The sequence below is a fragment of the Callospermophilus lateralis genome, chromosome 6, assembly GCF_048772815.1.
Source record: "Callospermophilus lateralis isolate mCalLat2 chromosome 6, mCalLat2.hap1, whole genome shotgun sequence".
Taxonomy (NCBI): Eukaryota; Metazoa; Chordata; class Mammalia; order Rodentia; family Sciuridae; genus Callospermophilus; species Callospermophilus lateralis.
This window is the reverse complement of record NC_135310.1, coordinates 43,235,299-43,251,767: the sequence shown is the minus strand read 5'-3', so window position 1 is coordinate 43,251,767 and position 16,469 is coordinate 43,235,299. Positions and strand designations below refer to the sequence as shown.

At 34.1% G+C, this 16,469-nt stretch overlaps 1 protein-coding gene across 1 annotated transcript in view; it reads left to right on the top strand.

The window, feature by feature from the left end:
• LOC143401843 (uncharacterized) overlaps nt 1-16,469 on the top strand; it is a 117,195-nt gene that overhangs the window by 99,341 nt on the left and 1,385 nt on the right. Inside the window, exon 6 of the mRNA XM_077109724.1 lies at nt 653-728. Within this exon, the coding sequence (XP_076965839.1) occupies nt 653-690 (38 nt within the window). The 3' untranslated portion in view covers nt 691-728. The remainder of the gene's footprint in view (nt 1-652; nt 729-16,469) is intronic.

Genomic DNA, 16,469 nt, shown 5'->3' with positions numbered 1-16,469 from the left:
CGGCCCGTAAAGGTCTGGCCAGGTCGCTTTCCTGGCCCGCGCAGCCTAGGCAGACTAGGTACCTAGGACGCTGGAGCCACGTTATTGCACACTCATCCTCCATCCGGCTCCGGTAGGGATGGGAACCGGAGATCCAGGCCGGGCTCTTTGGCGTGGGGTTAGCTGGGGAAATCTGTACCCTAGCGACCTGAACACACGCACACACCCCTCACTTTGCATCTGGGATCTTTTATGAGGAGAGCTGTCGGGGAGTAGGGGAGTAGGTAGATGTTCAAACGCAGGCTATTGCTTATCAATGGCTTTTTCAAACATTAAATAGAAAATGGCAAAGTATTCTTTGGAATCGGGCCATTTGTGTAATGTATATGGATATAGAAGTGTGTTTTAAGTTTTTTTTTTTTTTATATTTTGCCATGAATAGCAGATAATACATTTAAGAAGGAATGATTCTGGAGTTTTGTTGATAGTTGTCATTCCTGTATTATTGAACCAGCTTTCTGGTCTCATAAAAATACATATCATACTGAAAACAAACACAGTTAAGTTCTCTAGGTTTGTGTTTTTTAATTCTCTAGTATTCTTAATTAAAGATACTGGGGTTTGGTTTTCTGACTAAATCTTTTTTATTTTATTTTTTTTTTAATTATAATAGTGAGAATGAGTCCCTTTGGAAGGAGTTGTCTGAATTAAGAGCAAAGCATGCAAAGCAGCAACAAGTTATTCGAAAGGTAAGAAGCTCTTTTCCTTGTGACTATCATTTGCATTCGTTTAATGAGTAATGTGTGTAACACAAAAAAAACCTCTGTTGAGTAGTTAGTAATTGATCTTAGTTTTTTATGTATTAGGTACACAAAAGTAAAATTTTGAAGACAACCAAATTAAGCCAAGTGTTATATATCCTTTTTAACAACAGCAGAAACATTTCTCATAGATAATGATGGTTGTTCTATACTCTCATATAATATCTCATTAGCTTTTACCTGGCATAACAATTTTGAGATACTTTATTCTTGGGAGCTTAATTAATACACTAGCCAATTTCTTAGCTCTTTTTATTATTATTATTATTATTATTATTATTATTATTATTATTATAAAACAGTCTTACTGTGTTTTGTGGGAGATTTCCCCTTACTTTTTACTATAATATTCATAGTTAATTTTTAAATAATTTGACCCAATTAAGAATTCAAAAGGATTTTTCAGTGGATGCCATTATTAGTTTCTGCATGAAATCGTAATATGATGATTACCATAATAAAATAAAATCATTAATATAATGCTGTAAAATGACTCTTAGATTTTATATTGAACCTAAAATGTGTTCTTCTGATTTAATGTTTGCATATCAACTTTCATTTGTTAATAACAGATGAAATATAAAAATAATTAAGGCAGCTATTTTTTTACTTATGAGTAAATGGACTCTAAGCTGCAGGTTTTTTAATGGGAAGATGGGGGAGAGCTTCAGCTTGTTCCTACTTGGAAGGCCCTTGAACTAAAAATAGGTCTGTGACTGACAAGATCTGGGTCTAGTGGAGCAAACTTAGAGCAGAAATAAATAGTAATTGCAGCCTTTGGTCTGTAGTCAAAATAGATTCTTCTTTTTTTTTTTTAATCAGTGTGCAAATGAAGGTTGAATATAGGAGAATTCAAATCTAAGTGTTTAGTTTAAATATGTGTTTTAAACATTTTTATTGGGGTCTCTAATGCATACCACTTTTAAGAATATCTGATATAAAAGAAGACATGTATTTTAATATGTACTTTAATATTTTTCAGAAAACACAATTTTGATTAAATGTTAACTTAAAATACACCTTCATCTGTAGGGTTTTTTTTTTTATACAAGAATTATTAGTATAATAGTTACATTGAATTTCAGTTTTTCATGAACACTAATATTGTTTCATCAAATTTATATTTAAATATATGTGTATTGGTGAGTGGATTTGCCTAATGACCTCCAGGCGATGAATTTCCCTCTTAAAACTGCTTTCATTGTGTCCCATAGATTCCGATAAGTTGTGTCTGTATTTTCATTTATCTGTAAGAATTTTTTGATTTCCTCCTTTATGTCTTCTGTAACCCCTTGATCATTCAGTAACATATTGTTCATTTTCCATATGATATAGGATTTTCCCTTCCTTCTTTTATCATTGATTTCCAGTTTCATTCCATTATGAGCAGATAAAATGCATGGTATTATCTCCAGCCCTTTATATTTACTGAGGGTTGCCCTATGGCATAATATATGGTCTCTTTTTGAGAAGGATCCATGTGCTGCTGAGAAAAAAGTATATCCACTTGATGATGGTTGATATATTCTATATATGTCAGTTAAGTTTAGGTTATTGATTGTGATATTGAGTTCTATAGTTTCTTTATTCAACTTTTGTTTGGAGGATCTGTCCAATGGTGAGAGAGGTGTGTTGAAGTCACCCATAATTATTGTGTTGTGGTCTATTTGATTCTTGAACTTGAGGAGAATTTGTTTTATGAACGTCGCAGCACCATTATTTGGTGCATAAATATTGATAATTGTTATATCTTGTTGGTGAATGGTTCCTTTTAACAGTATATAATGTCCTTCCTTATCCCTTTGGGTTAACTTAGTCTTGAAGTCGATTTTATTCTATATGAGGATGGCCACCCCTGCTTGCTTGCGAGGACCGTGTGCGTGGTATATTTTTTCCCAGCCTTTCACCTTCAGCCTGTGTATGTCTTTTCCAGTCAGATGTGTCTCCTGGAGGCAGCATATTGTTGGATTTGTTTTTTTAATCCATGTTACCAGCCTACGTCGCTTTATTGGAGAGTTTAAACCATTAATGTTTAGAGTTTCTTCTATTGATATATGGATTGTACTTCCAGCCATGTTTGATTATTTATCTCTCTCTCTCTTTTTTTTTTAATTTAGTTTGTTTCTCCATGATTAGCTTTCCCCTCTCCGTCTGTCTTTACTGAGGTACTTCCCACTGTTGGCTTTGGTTATTGTTTTTCATTTCTTTCTCGTGTAGTGTTTTGCTCAAGATGCTTTGCAATGCTGGTTTTCTGGCTGCAAATTCTTTTAGCTTTTGTGTATCATGAAAGATTTTTCTTTCGTTGTCATACCTGAAGCTTAATTTTGCTGGATACAGAATTCTTGGTTGGCATCCATTGTCTTTCAGTGTTTGAAATACGTTGTTCCAGGATCTTCTCGCTTTCAGCGTCTGTGATGAAAAATCCGTTCTTAACCTTATTGGTTTACCCCTGAATGTAATCTGCCTCCTTTCTCTTGTAGCTTTTAATATTTTCTCTTTGTTCTGTATATTGGATATCTTCATAACAATGTGTCTTGGCATTGGTCTACTGTGATTTTGTATGGTCGGTGTCCTGTATGCATCTACAATTTGTATATCTGTTTCCTTTTTTATTTCTGGAAAGTTTTCTGTAATTATTTCATGTAGCAGGTTACTCATTCCCTTGGTTTGAATTTCTATTCCTTCCTCTATCCCAATGACTCTTAAATTTGGTTTTTTTATGTTATCACATATCTCTTGGATGTTTCTCTCGTGATTTTTAACCAGCCTATCTGAGTTGGCTAGACTCTTTTCAAGATGATATATTTTGTCTTCATTATCTGATGTTCTGGCTTCTACTTGCTCCACTCTATTAGTGATACTCTCATTTGAGTTTTTAATTTGGTTTACAATTTCCTTCATTTCTAAGATTATTGTTTGATTCTTTTTTATAATCTCTATCTTCTGATAAAGATGCTTAACTTCTTCTTTTATCTGTTTATGTAATTCATTCTCAATGTGTTCTTTCGCTGCTTGAATTTGCTGTCTCATATCTTCGTTAAGGTTCCATTCCATCTGTCTAAGGTATTCCTTGAGTTCTTTATATGACCATTTTTTCTGATGACTCTATATCCTCCTGAATATTTAGGCTGTCCTGCATTGTTTGTACTCCTTTTCTTCCTTGCTTTTTCATGCTGCTCATGTTGCTTCTTGTTCTGTTTGACTGCTGAGTTACTGTTTACTCCTATTAATTTATTTGATGTAATTCCCGGCAGGTCTCCTTTCAGCGGAATTTTGCTAGAAGTTTCTCAGCAGGTCACATGTAGGTGTATGAATGGGTTTCTCTGATCCCGTTACTGCGGAGGCATTGAAAGTGCTGCCTCCTTGCCAGCCGCCATGTTGGGTCCTCACATACCAATACTTATTTGTTTCATGTGATATTATGGACATTTTTATATTACTTATTCAATTCTTCTATGTGGACCAATCTCATTTTAATTGTGGTATAGAATTTCAAAATACAGGCAAACACTAATCTATGCTCTTCCTATTAATAGCTTTAAGTTTTTTTGCTACTGAAAATAATGCTACAATGAATGTTTTTATAAACAGAACTTTCTGTATAAATAGTATGGCTTCCTAGAGATATTATTGTTAGATCAAAGAGTCTATGCTTTCATACTTTTTATTAATTATGCCAAATTTTCCTCCAAAGAACTTGTATCAGTTTGTCATCCCACCATCAATTAGTAAGTGCTACTTTCCACATTTGCACTTTCAGTGAATATTATTAGTTTTTTATAAAGTGATACATGAAAACATCACATTCTTTATATATTTTTATAAGTACATTATAGTTATACATACTATTGTGGTTCATTTTTATAATCATACATGCATGGAATATAATTTGCTTCATTTAAGTCCCCAGTGATTACCCCTCTCTTTTCTTTGTCCCACTGTCCCCTTCCTCTACTCCACTGATCTCCCTTCTATTTTTATTGTATTCTTCATATCCACTTTTTTCCCCTTATTTTAACTTCCCCATATGAGAGAAAACATTCAACCCTTGACTTTTTGAGTCTGGTTTATTTCACTTAGTGTGTTGTTCTCCAGTTTTATCTATTTACCAGAGAATGCTACAATTTCATTCTTTTTTTATGGCTAAATAGGACTTCCTTGGCCACATTTTCTTCATCCATTCATCTGCAGACAGGCACCTGGGCCGGTTTCATAACTTGACTACTGTGAACTGCACTGTTACAACCATTGAAGTTTGGCTTGAAACACTAGAGTATACTGATTTCAGTTCTTTAGAAATATTAAGGAGTAAGGTAGCTGGGTCTTGTGGTGCTTCCATTGCTAGTTCTTTGAAAATCTCCATACTTCTTTCCGGAGTAGTTGTAGTTATTTGAAGTCCCACCAACAGTGCATAAGTGTACCTTTTCCCCACATTTTCACCAGCATTTATTATTATTTGTATTTATGATGACATTCTGACTGGAGTGAGATGAAATCTCAATGAAGTTTTGATTTGTATTTTTCTGATTTCTAGAGATGTTGAACATCTTTTTCATATATTTGTTAGCCATTTGTAGTTCTTATTTTGTAAAGTACCTGTTTAGTTCTTTTGCCCATTTGTTAATTGATTGTTTTTTGGTGGTTTTTTTTTTTGAGTTCTTCATATATTCAGATTATTAATCCCCTATTAGAGGAGCAGCTGGCAGAGATTTCCCATTCAGCAGGCTCTCTCTTCATGCTCTTAATTGTTTCCTTTGATGTGCAGAAGCTTTAGTTTGTATCTATTTGATTAATAGTTAAGTTGAAGGAGCTATAAAGAATTAATTTAGGAACAGTAAGGGGAAGGGGGGATGGGGCAACAGCAACATTCAGTTTTCAAAGTATAGTAGTTAAGGTAATGTTTAGCTGGAAAAGGCGACCCCCAAATACAAAAGCTTAAATAGTTTGTAAGCTCTCTGTCTCAGCCCCTCCCCCCCTCCTCCCTCCTTCAACCCTTCTCCCTCCCCTCCCTTCTTCAACCCCTCTCCTTCTTTTTCTCTCTCCTTCCCTCTTTCCCCCTCCCATACTCCCTGCCCCCCCCCCCCCCCCCGCACATCTCTATTTCTATTTCTATCTCTTCCTTCATGAAACCTTGACCAGTCTGGACTGGTGGGCCAGCTGTATTCCAGTGGCTATGTAGGGACTCAGATGGTTAATTTTATTTAACATATAAAATTAACCATCACAAAGTCTTAATCATTCTCAGGATTCAGATTATAATATGGATTAAATGTCACTAAAGAACCATCTTTACCCTTTCCAAAAATAATTTTTTACTCTTCATCTATAAATGTTTGAGTTCATTTTAACATTATATGGTCCTTGTAAGTTCTGATTGAAGTTTATTTAAGTGCTCAAAAATTCCACTTCAATTGCACTTAAGAAACTTTGTTTTTGAGCCAAAAGGTTGATGTTCACTTAACCTATTGTTGTTTATCAATGCCAAATATAATCCAGGTTTGAACAGTGCAGAGTGAAATAAAAAGTTGAGAAATTTTCTACTATGGAGGAACAATCCTAAATTTAAATCCCATACCTAAAGTTAAGGATCTGAAGGAGTTAAGATAAGGCCCTGCTTTCCAAGGTGTTTAAATTCCAACAAGTTAATGAAGAGGCAGTTTTGTAGAGTTGGGGACAAAGCAAAGAGATGAAGCACATGGGATGTAACAGGCATACCAATTGGGACCAAAGCAATTTTGGAGCTAAACTGACAGAATGCATTTATAAAACCTCTCTCACTTGCAAGAGTTGAAGAGTAAATGAGAACATAGTGTGTAGTTCTCACCTGATGGCTGGTGCAGAGAAAGTGGCCAACAAATAGAGCCTGCTGCCATTTTGTTCATATTTGCTTTTTGTTTTGTTTAGGATCATTTTCCTTATTACCCTTTAGAAGGGGTTTGGGTTTGCTCCCATTACTCTCTTCCCAGAGCCCATATTCAGGAGACTCTTTTCCTTGAGCTCTTCTTTCTATATGTGTATTCAGGGAGCAAATACTCAAGGTGGCAGAAATAAAATTTTAAAAAGGAAGAATTTTAGGAAAATTAATGGTTAAATAGATTCTAAGGATTATATTAATCACCTCATAATGTCTCTTGCCTTCAAGATAGATCAAGTAGACATAATTCCTCAGATTGCTATCAGAAACTAGTGACTGCATTTGTGTCTTGTGCTAGAAAAGGAAATCTTCTTTGTCTTTCTTATTCATCTCCAAATCTGAGAGAGAAATCAGGCCTGTATTAGTCAATCTTTCTTCATAAAAGACTAATATAAAAATTTAAGCCCCTTTCAGCATCTGCTGAAGTTGAGAATCCACGCTATATCCCAGCTGTGTCTACTGTTGAAGAAGCCATCAACAATACCAAGTATCCTTTTCTCCCTTTTGACCATTCCTCCTGTGTGTGCGTGTGTGTGGGGGGTGTTTGTGTTTGGGTGTCGGTGTGTGTGTGTGCGTTTTAGAAGCCACTACATTAAAAAAAAAAAAAAAATAAAGATGTTGTGTCCAATAAAGGCTAAATAATAAATATTTTTTTAAAAAAGAATTTAAATTGTCCATAAATGTTATACAAACTGTGAAATTAGATGCTTTCGCATCTAGTGACTTTTATAACTAGGACAGAGAATTAAATGTAGTTCTGCTGTGTATAAAATGATCAAAATAAATCACCAATATCATAAAGAAAGTTAAGTCTTGACTATGTGGAAGCGATAAATCATGAGCATGGAGGATTTCACTGAGAAAAGAAGGCACAGGGAGGAAAAGGAAGCTTCAGTTTTTCAATTGCTTATTATGTTTCAGCATTGGTTTGTTCTTTCCTAGACAGTATTTTATTTATTTAGTATAAAAATTTGGGGGGAATATCTAGTAGAAGAACTGGAAGAAAAAAAAAAGAGGAGAAGGATTTGAAGAAGAAAGAACATGAGAGGAGAAATGGATAAAGAAAAATCATGATATTGTTTGTGATTAAGGCAAAAGGAAAGAGGATGGGGGCAAAGGTTGGTGTACGTGGTCAGATGCTGCATGAGGGGCACATTGAGGATGAAACCTGAGGAAGTTGGTTATTGATGATCTTTGTGGTTCATGGGGCGTGAAAGTGGGATTTCAAGGTAGTCAGGATGAGCTGCTCAAAGGTTCAAGTCAGCATTCAACAAAGATAGTGCCTTTTCCTTCATATCCCCTTCATGCTACAGAACAAGACCTAATTCCCCTCATACTTTATCTCTTGTAACTTTCTCCTTGTGGTCTTCTGTCTCATTTCCTTCCATGTTTCTCTCTCTGAAAAAGAGGACCCATGGATCCTGGATCCTCATTAAGCACATATTTATAAAATCCATTCATATACTGAATGCTGAAAAGGGAACAATGAAGTATTTTCCTTTCTAGTAGTTCTGAATATTTTCTTTATATCAGAGACTCTTCCCTTTTATATATGTATAAATTGGTGATTTTGAAAAAAAATATGTCATTTAAATTTAATCTGTGAAAAATCACTAGTTCAAGAGAAGTGTTAATTCTTACCTTGAGAGTTTTTGTTGATGTACATTAAGGTAGTCAGTAATTGATATATGGTTGGGTTATCTCCTGTTTTGCATTGATTTCATGGGTTTATCATGGAACTTTTTCTTAGGCAGATATACTTTATACTGATGCATTACATTTTCTTTGATTTTTCTTTCCTAATATTTATAATCTAGTGGGTGCTAGGTTTTTATATCATTTCTTTCTTGCTTCTATTGCCAAACTGCTTATTAAAATACAGGCTAAATGAAAATAATGTTATAATAAGAGTGGAATGAGTCTATTGTTTTTCTGAAAATCTTTCTAAGTTGTTCTCTTGGTTACTGTTTCAATTTACAGCCACAGAAACTAAACAAACAACACCCCTCTAGGGAAGACAGGAATGTAACACACACAATGCTTATGGCCCTGTGAGACACATTTAGAGTATTAGGCAGGTGAAGAAAGGTCTTAAAGGGAAAGGTTGATTTTTTTCCCATTTCTGTCTTGCACAGTAAGACAATGACAGCTCTTTGTGTGATTTTATAGTGTACAAATGTTCCAATAGAGTAGTCACTGATTTAATCAATCATCCAGATGTTTAATCAAACATTCAGATATTTTTGTCAACTCTATGTGAAATAATTTAATGCCCCAAAGTGACTTGTTATTATAATGTATAGAAGAATTGAACTATGGAAAGTATTGAATAGAACCCTTCCATACAACCTTAACAAAGAAATAGAAACTAACACTCACACACCCATCAATTCTTATGGTCATGCTTATTTACAGTGATAATTTGAACTCAACAAAATTTGTTTTGTTCACAGAATCTAAGGCTTTAGTATAAGGAGATATTTTGAATATTTCTTCAGTTGTACAAATTGGAAAAATAATGTGAATTAGTAATTATATTTTATGTCTGTCTTACTGTAAATCAAGTTCAAGCATGAAATGTCACTTTAATTTCCATAAAACAAATTACTTGTAAAATTTGTAAAAATATTAATAGTATTTCTTAGGTCAACAAATGTTGCATACAATACAGGATAGTAGTGCAAAGAAAAGGGAGGTCTTAGAAACAAACCATCTAGTTTTGAATCTTAACTAAGTTATTATTCATAACCTGATTTTGGGTAGATTTCTTGACTTTCCTAATCTGAAGTTAATTCATCTGTAGAGCTCAGTGTCATTGTAAAAATTAACTATAGTGAATATAAAATGCCTGGCACTTTATAGCTTGTAGCTCTTATGCTTTTTCTAAATTCTCACAATAGGTACAGTGCTTTAAAATCATGTGTTCTATTTATCTGGAAAATAAGCCTCATAGTGTTCCTTTGCTCTCCTAAAGTATACATAGAATGCGCAACTCTATAGGGCCAATATTATTACCTTACTCCAAAAGTATACTTTTAACACCGACAAGGTTCTTGGTACTATCTCAGCAAAGGAATTCGTGAGGAACAAACAGACATAAGTTCTGTCCAGTTAGAAAACTAATTTAGAAGAAAGAATAAATAAGTGAATAACTAGATGAATAAGTACATATTATAAAATACACTCTACTCAAAATGTACAATTACTGCAAGGAAGCAGAACTGAAATGCCTGCTTTGCAATAGATAGTCCAAGAAGAGTCTGAGTCAATGAAATATCATCTGTTTCTTGAAGCATAAGTATGCTTAACACGTACATTAGAAATTATATTATAATTAGAAATTATATTTTATGTCTGTCTTACTGTAAATCAAGTTCAAAGCAAGAAATGTCACTTTAATATCCGTAAAACAAATTACTTGTAAAACTTGTAAAAATATTAATAGTATTTCTTAGATCAACAGATGTTGCATACAATACAGGATAGTAGTGCAAAGAAAAGGGAGGGCTTAGAAATAAAACGTCTAGTTTTGAATCTTGACTAAGTTATTATTCATAACTTGATCTTGGGTAGATTTCTTGACTTCCCTAATCTGGAGTTAATTCATCTGTAGAGCTCAGTGTCATTGTAAAAATTAACTATAGTGAATATAAAATGCCTGGCACTTTATAGCTTGTAGCTCTTATGCTTTTTCTAAGTTCTCACAATAGGAACAGTGCTTTAAGATCATGTGTTCTATTTATCTGGAAAATAAGCCTCATAGTGTTCCTTTGCTCTCCTAAAGTATACATAGAATGTGTAACTATATACGGCCAATATTATTACCTCACTCCAAAAGTATACTTTTAACACTGACAAGGTTCTTGGTACTATCTCAGCAAAGGAATTCGTGAGGAACAAACAGACATAAGTTCTGTCCAATTAGAAAACTAATTTAGAAGAAAGAATAAATAAGTGAATAACTAGATGAATAAGTACATATTTTAAAATATACTCTACTCAAAATGTACAATTATTGCAAGAAAGCAGAACTGAAATGCTTGCTTTGCAATAGATTATCCAAAAAGAGTCTGAGTAAATGAAATATCATCTGTTTCTTGCAGCATTAAGTATGCTTAGCAGGTAAATTATGAAGAAATTTACAGTTCTAGGCAAAGAAAACTGATGTGTGAACTGTATCAGGAAAGAGTTTTTTTCTGCATTGACAAACTGAAACAAGACGGGTGGATTGGAACGTCAGAATAAGGGGAGGCAGATCTGAGATCCCAGTGGAGGCTGGGGGAGTGGAAAAGACAAGGCATCAAAGGCATTTAGAGTAGCTTAGGTTTAATGTTTTTTTTTTTTTTTTTTTTTTTTTTCTGGTATATAGGATTGAACCTAGGGCCATTAAACACTGAGTCACATTTGCAACCCTTTTTTAACTTTTTCTTTTGAGACAGGGTCTTTCTAACTTGTATAAAGACTCACAAAATCGCTGAGGCTTTCTTTGAACTCCTGATGATCCTGTCTCTAAATAAAATACCAAACAGTGAGATCCTGTCTCTAAATAAAATACCAAACAGGGCTGGGGATGTGGGTCCAGAGTCCCTGATTCAATCCCTAATAGCCACTCCCCCCCCCAAAAAAAAAGACATCTGCTCTCTTATCTATTATGTAAATGCTTAGTATAGTGACATAAATGTTATCTGTTGTTGTTTAAACAGTATAAAGGATACATCAATTTTGGCTTCTATCTCAGAGCTGAGAGTGTTAATCTGTAATCCAAATAGAAAGGTGGACAAAAGACAGGTGAAGGGTAACTTGCAGTTGGTGGCCCAGGTGGCTCCACAGAAAGGTGAATTGGATCATGAGGTCAAACCTCATCAGTGGATCAATCCACTGATGGGTTTATAATTTGACAGGATTATTGGGAGTTGGTAAAAACTGTAGGCAGTAGGGCATACATTTGTTACCAACTCCCAATGGGAGGGTAGGTCATTGGAGTTGATTCCCTAGAAGGGGACATCTCATTCCTCAGATCTTTCTTTCCCTCACTGGTTTTTTTTTTTTTTTTTTTTTTTTTATCTCTGTGAGATAAGCAGCTCTGTTTTAAAGCCAGGCTCCCTGGCTTGTTGATGTTCATTTTCTCCTGGTGTCTTTAAATATTCTTTCCCTTATACACATCTATATTCAAATTTCACCTTATAAGATTTCCAATCCTAGCAAATTAGAAGTCATCCTAATAATCTCGTGTTAATTTAATCCTCTCTTTAAAATGTTCTCTCCAAATACAGATACCTTCAGAGGCACTGGGGATTAGAACCCCAACATATTAATTTGGGGCAGGGACACTCTTCAGCTTATCCCAGAAGAATTTTTCTGATTATCAAATCTCAAATGGGAAAGAAAAAAAAAAAGTACTCTAAAGGTAACTGATAAAACCATTATGTGCAATGTGTGGGGCTGGTTAGTTATTAAGTAACAAAGACATGCAAATGCATACATAGAGTACACAATAGATACAACCATTTTCATTAGCCAAAAGCACATCGCCTTATTTAGAGAAAATGATAGAGCAAATGAACAAAATGTCCTGAGTAACTTTTATGTATAGACCATTGCTTTCAACTACTATCTCTCCGTCTTTCTCTTGCTTTCTCTTTTCTAGTCATGAATTTGAATTATCAAGAAAATATTTAAAATAGTTCAGAGAGTTAACCCTTCTGAACCACAGAGATCATTTCTTTTTTTTAAAATTTTTTAAGGAAACATTAAGCAGTTTACAATTTTGTCTCTGTCTACTCTATTTTAAGTCTCTTAAGAGCATCAAATATATTTTATGTGTCATGGACTCCAAGAGTCTTACACAGTGCTAGCTTAGTAAAGACACATGAGTGCTAGTAAATATTGGTTGGATAAAATGATGAATAATTTCAGATAAGTTAAGTCAGTCATTCAGGAGAATTATCAGGAGATTTCAAAACACAATTTTGATTGCTTTCAGGTGAGCATTTGATTCCCCTACACTGTTTACTTACATTGAATTTTTGAGTCAGTAGTTTTCTTTGTGTTATGAACTAAAAGTGAAAAGGAGAATAAAGAGAAGTCACTTGAACAATTAATCCTATATAAAGACATGTGCTTAGTCATCTTTTCTTACTTTCCGACTATAATTATTATGATATTATTATTATTATTATTATTATTATTATTATTATTATTATTACTGGTGCTGGGCATTGAACCCAGGGCCTTGTGCATGATAGGCAAGCACTGTACCAGCTGAGCTATATCCCCAGCCACTTTCTGATTATTATAACCATATTCATTACATGATATTATTCTATACAGATTTACCCAGAAAAAAAATTATAATCCTTTCCATTGTATTCTACTACAACTATAATCTTACTTATTATTTTAAAATTTGAAAAATGTTATGTAATTGTCTGTTTCACTTTGTTTGAGAAATTTATATTATTTGTATCTTTGGCAATTTGAAAGTGATTCTTAAATTTTACTCATAATCATTAACTATAGAATGGTATATATGCATTGTAATTTTATTCTATACACTTCCTAGGGTATCTTGCTAAAGGGTCCTCTGTAGGAAAACTAACATTTAATTTAAAAATGCTCTTACTACTTGAAGAAATCACTTGGTGCTTGGCAATAGCACTTGGTACCTATGAATATAGTTAAAATAAGAAGACATATAGTTTTTTTGAAGACGATATAAAGATGACTATAACGATCTGAAAAGATGGTGGAAATCATTAGCATTAGGGAGATGCAATCTGAGACCATCTTGAGGCATCATCACACTTCATAGGTTAAACAAAGATAACCAAAGTGGTAATACCAGATACAGATGATACAGGACGCAGAGAAACTGGATCTCTCATACCTTGCTGGTGAATACTGAGAATGGTACAGCCACTCTGAAAACAGGTCACTAGTTTCTTAAACAAGTAAACCTACCCTTATCACAGGGCCCAGCTCTGACTCTGGTGGATGTTTATTCCAATAAAAAGGAATGAAATGTTCACCCATGCAGCAACTCAGGTGAATCCCAAGGATATCATGCTGCATGGAAAAAGGCCAATCTCAAAAAGTCATATAGTGGCATGATTCCATTCATAAAACATTCTTGAGATGACAAAATTATGGAGAGGGAGAAAAAGTTAGTGGATAGTGATGGGGGTGGTGTTGGCAGTGATGTTGTAAAAGGGTAGCAAGAGGGAAGAGAACTGGAGGACATTATATTAAGCAAAACAAGTCAGGCACAGAAAGACAAATACTGCCTGTCCCCACTTACATGTGGAAACTAAAGGTGATCTCAAAGAAGTACAAGAAAGAATAGTGGTAACAGAGCCTGGGAGAGGTGTGTGTGGGTGTGTAGACAGAAAATGATTAATAGGTGCAGGGGTGCAGATGTATGGAATGACTCCTTATTTTGTGTAACATGTAGGATAACTACGGCTCACAATAAGTAATATTTCAAAACAGCTAATAATGAGAATTTTGAATGTTCCCCACACAAAGAATTGGCATGTCCTCTGTGAGAGATATGCCCATGACATGATTATTATACATTGTATTTATATATTGAAATGCCACTGTATACATATATTAAATGCTATGATTACCATATGTAAACTCTACAGATACACACAGACATACACACAACAGAAAATAGAAGGTGGAAAGAGAAATTTTAGTGGTAATGGAATAGTTCTCTATCTGGTTTGTATTGGTCACTGCACAGATGATACAATGTCATAGAACTACAACACATTGTTCTAACATTGGTTGGTCTTCCTAGTTTTGATATTGCACTACAGTTGTATAAGAAGAAACCATTGGGGAAACCAAGTGGAAGGTACATACTACTGTTCTATACTTCCTTTAACACTTTCTGTGACTCTATAATTTTTCAAAACAACAAAATCCCTTCACTTATTTCTTCCCATCTTGAGTTCTAAAAGAGGCAATACACTATTTTCTCTTTCTTACCTCAATGCAATTTTCCATTATTTTATGTTACCATTGTTACGTTCTGGTGGGTTTCAAAACTCACTAGATTGAGCTTTCTCAGCAATGTTTTCTGCTTTTGTAACAGTAAATACAATGTGATGAAGAAAAAGTTTTGCAATCTCTGTACTCAAGCATAAGGCTAATTAATACACAGAACATAGTATGTTCATTCAGGAAACAGATATGCTTACATAGAAGGAAAATTTATTTTTAAGATAAACATTCAAAATATTGTATCAAATAGCTGAAGTAGTGATAGCTATCTATTTTTAGAAATATATAAATCCTCGCTTTTGACAAGTTGGTTATACTCAAGACATTACCAAATTGTAACTTGCTTTCATATTCTATATCACATATTTAATGTGAACAGAAAAATAAACAGGAATAAATTTTCAATTTATTCCCCAATCAAATGAAACACTATACAATGAAATGCTTTGCATTTTCATTTGTTGCACAGATGTGTCTGGAAGAAACTTGACTTGAAATCTGGGATATCTAGCCATCAATTATTCTCAGTGTGATACAGAGGATATACTTTTTAACTACGATTTTTACTGCTAAAGGATCCTTGAAAGCACTATTCAGGGATGATTGGGAAAATTTTTGAAATAAACAGTGAGATATTTATCCACTAGAGATACTTGGCTTAGGTCACAAGTTTAGAGAAAAAACTATCAACTGTATACCAAGAAATCTAATTAATTTATGATTTTTCCTTATAAAGCCTAAGGGATCACCTTATTTGTCAAAATTCTTTCAGTCTCTCACAAAAACTAAAAAATCAACATCCCAAGGAGAATTCTGATAGAACACTTAAATTGTTAAACATTTCTGCATATGAACATTTGCTCTAAAAAGATTTTTATACTTCTCTCTCTGTATATATTTGTTAAATGTCTTTATGAGATAAAATATAAAAAGTGTTCCTGTAAGAAACTTTTTAAAACTTATTAAGGCCCCTTTCTATATAATAAAGCAACGTTTATATTATTACTTTTATCATCTTCAATTCTTGGCTATTCTTATGTGCAGAAGTATATATTTTAGCAAAACTATTTCAACAAATACTTTTCCTTTTAGCTTCAAGTGCATTATATACTTTACATGGAGCTTAAAGTGCTGTATTGTTCTTGGAGCTGTTTTTCAGTCTTTCTTTTCATGATATGATATGCCCCTTAATAAATTCCATGAGAACAAAGCTCCAGAGTCCATAATCCTGAGGATGAAGTGGCCTGTATGGGGGATATTCAAGATGAAGTTGCTATTAATTCTGTACCCAAACCATCCAATTCCTTTAGAAGCATTAATCCTGAATATGAAAGGAGAAGAAATGTGTTGCCATGTGACAATACTATTCTTGTAGCCAAGGTGAGCTAAGGTCCTAGGCCAAAGACTACTGTGGTTTAGCCTTCCTTAGTGTGGCTCAGCCTTGCTCACTGTAAGTGCCACCTCCAGCTTCATATGCTCCCTGTGCTCAGCACTGGCCTACTCTTGTATAAAAAAATAAAAGCTGCATTTAGCCCTAAGCCTTACATAAAATAGAAAATGTATTTCTTAACTTAGTGACCCAGATTTCCTTTCAATGGGAAGGAGAATATCATCCCTTTCTTACTGGTTAATGGAAATTGCCAGGTAAAGTATGTATAATCACTCAAAAATCCTGAAGTAATTAAACTACTGAATGGACATTCCACATCTCTCCACCACCACTACTCTTAATCCTCATGCACACA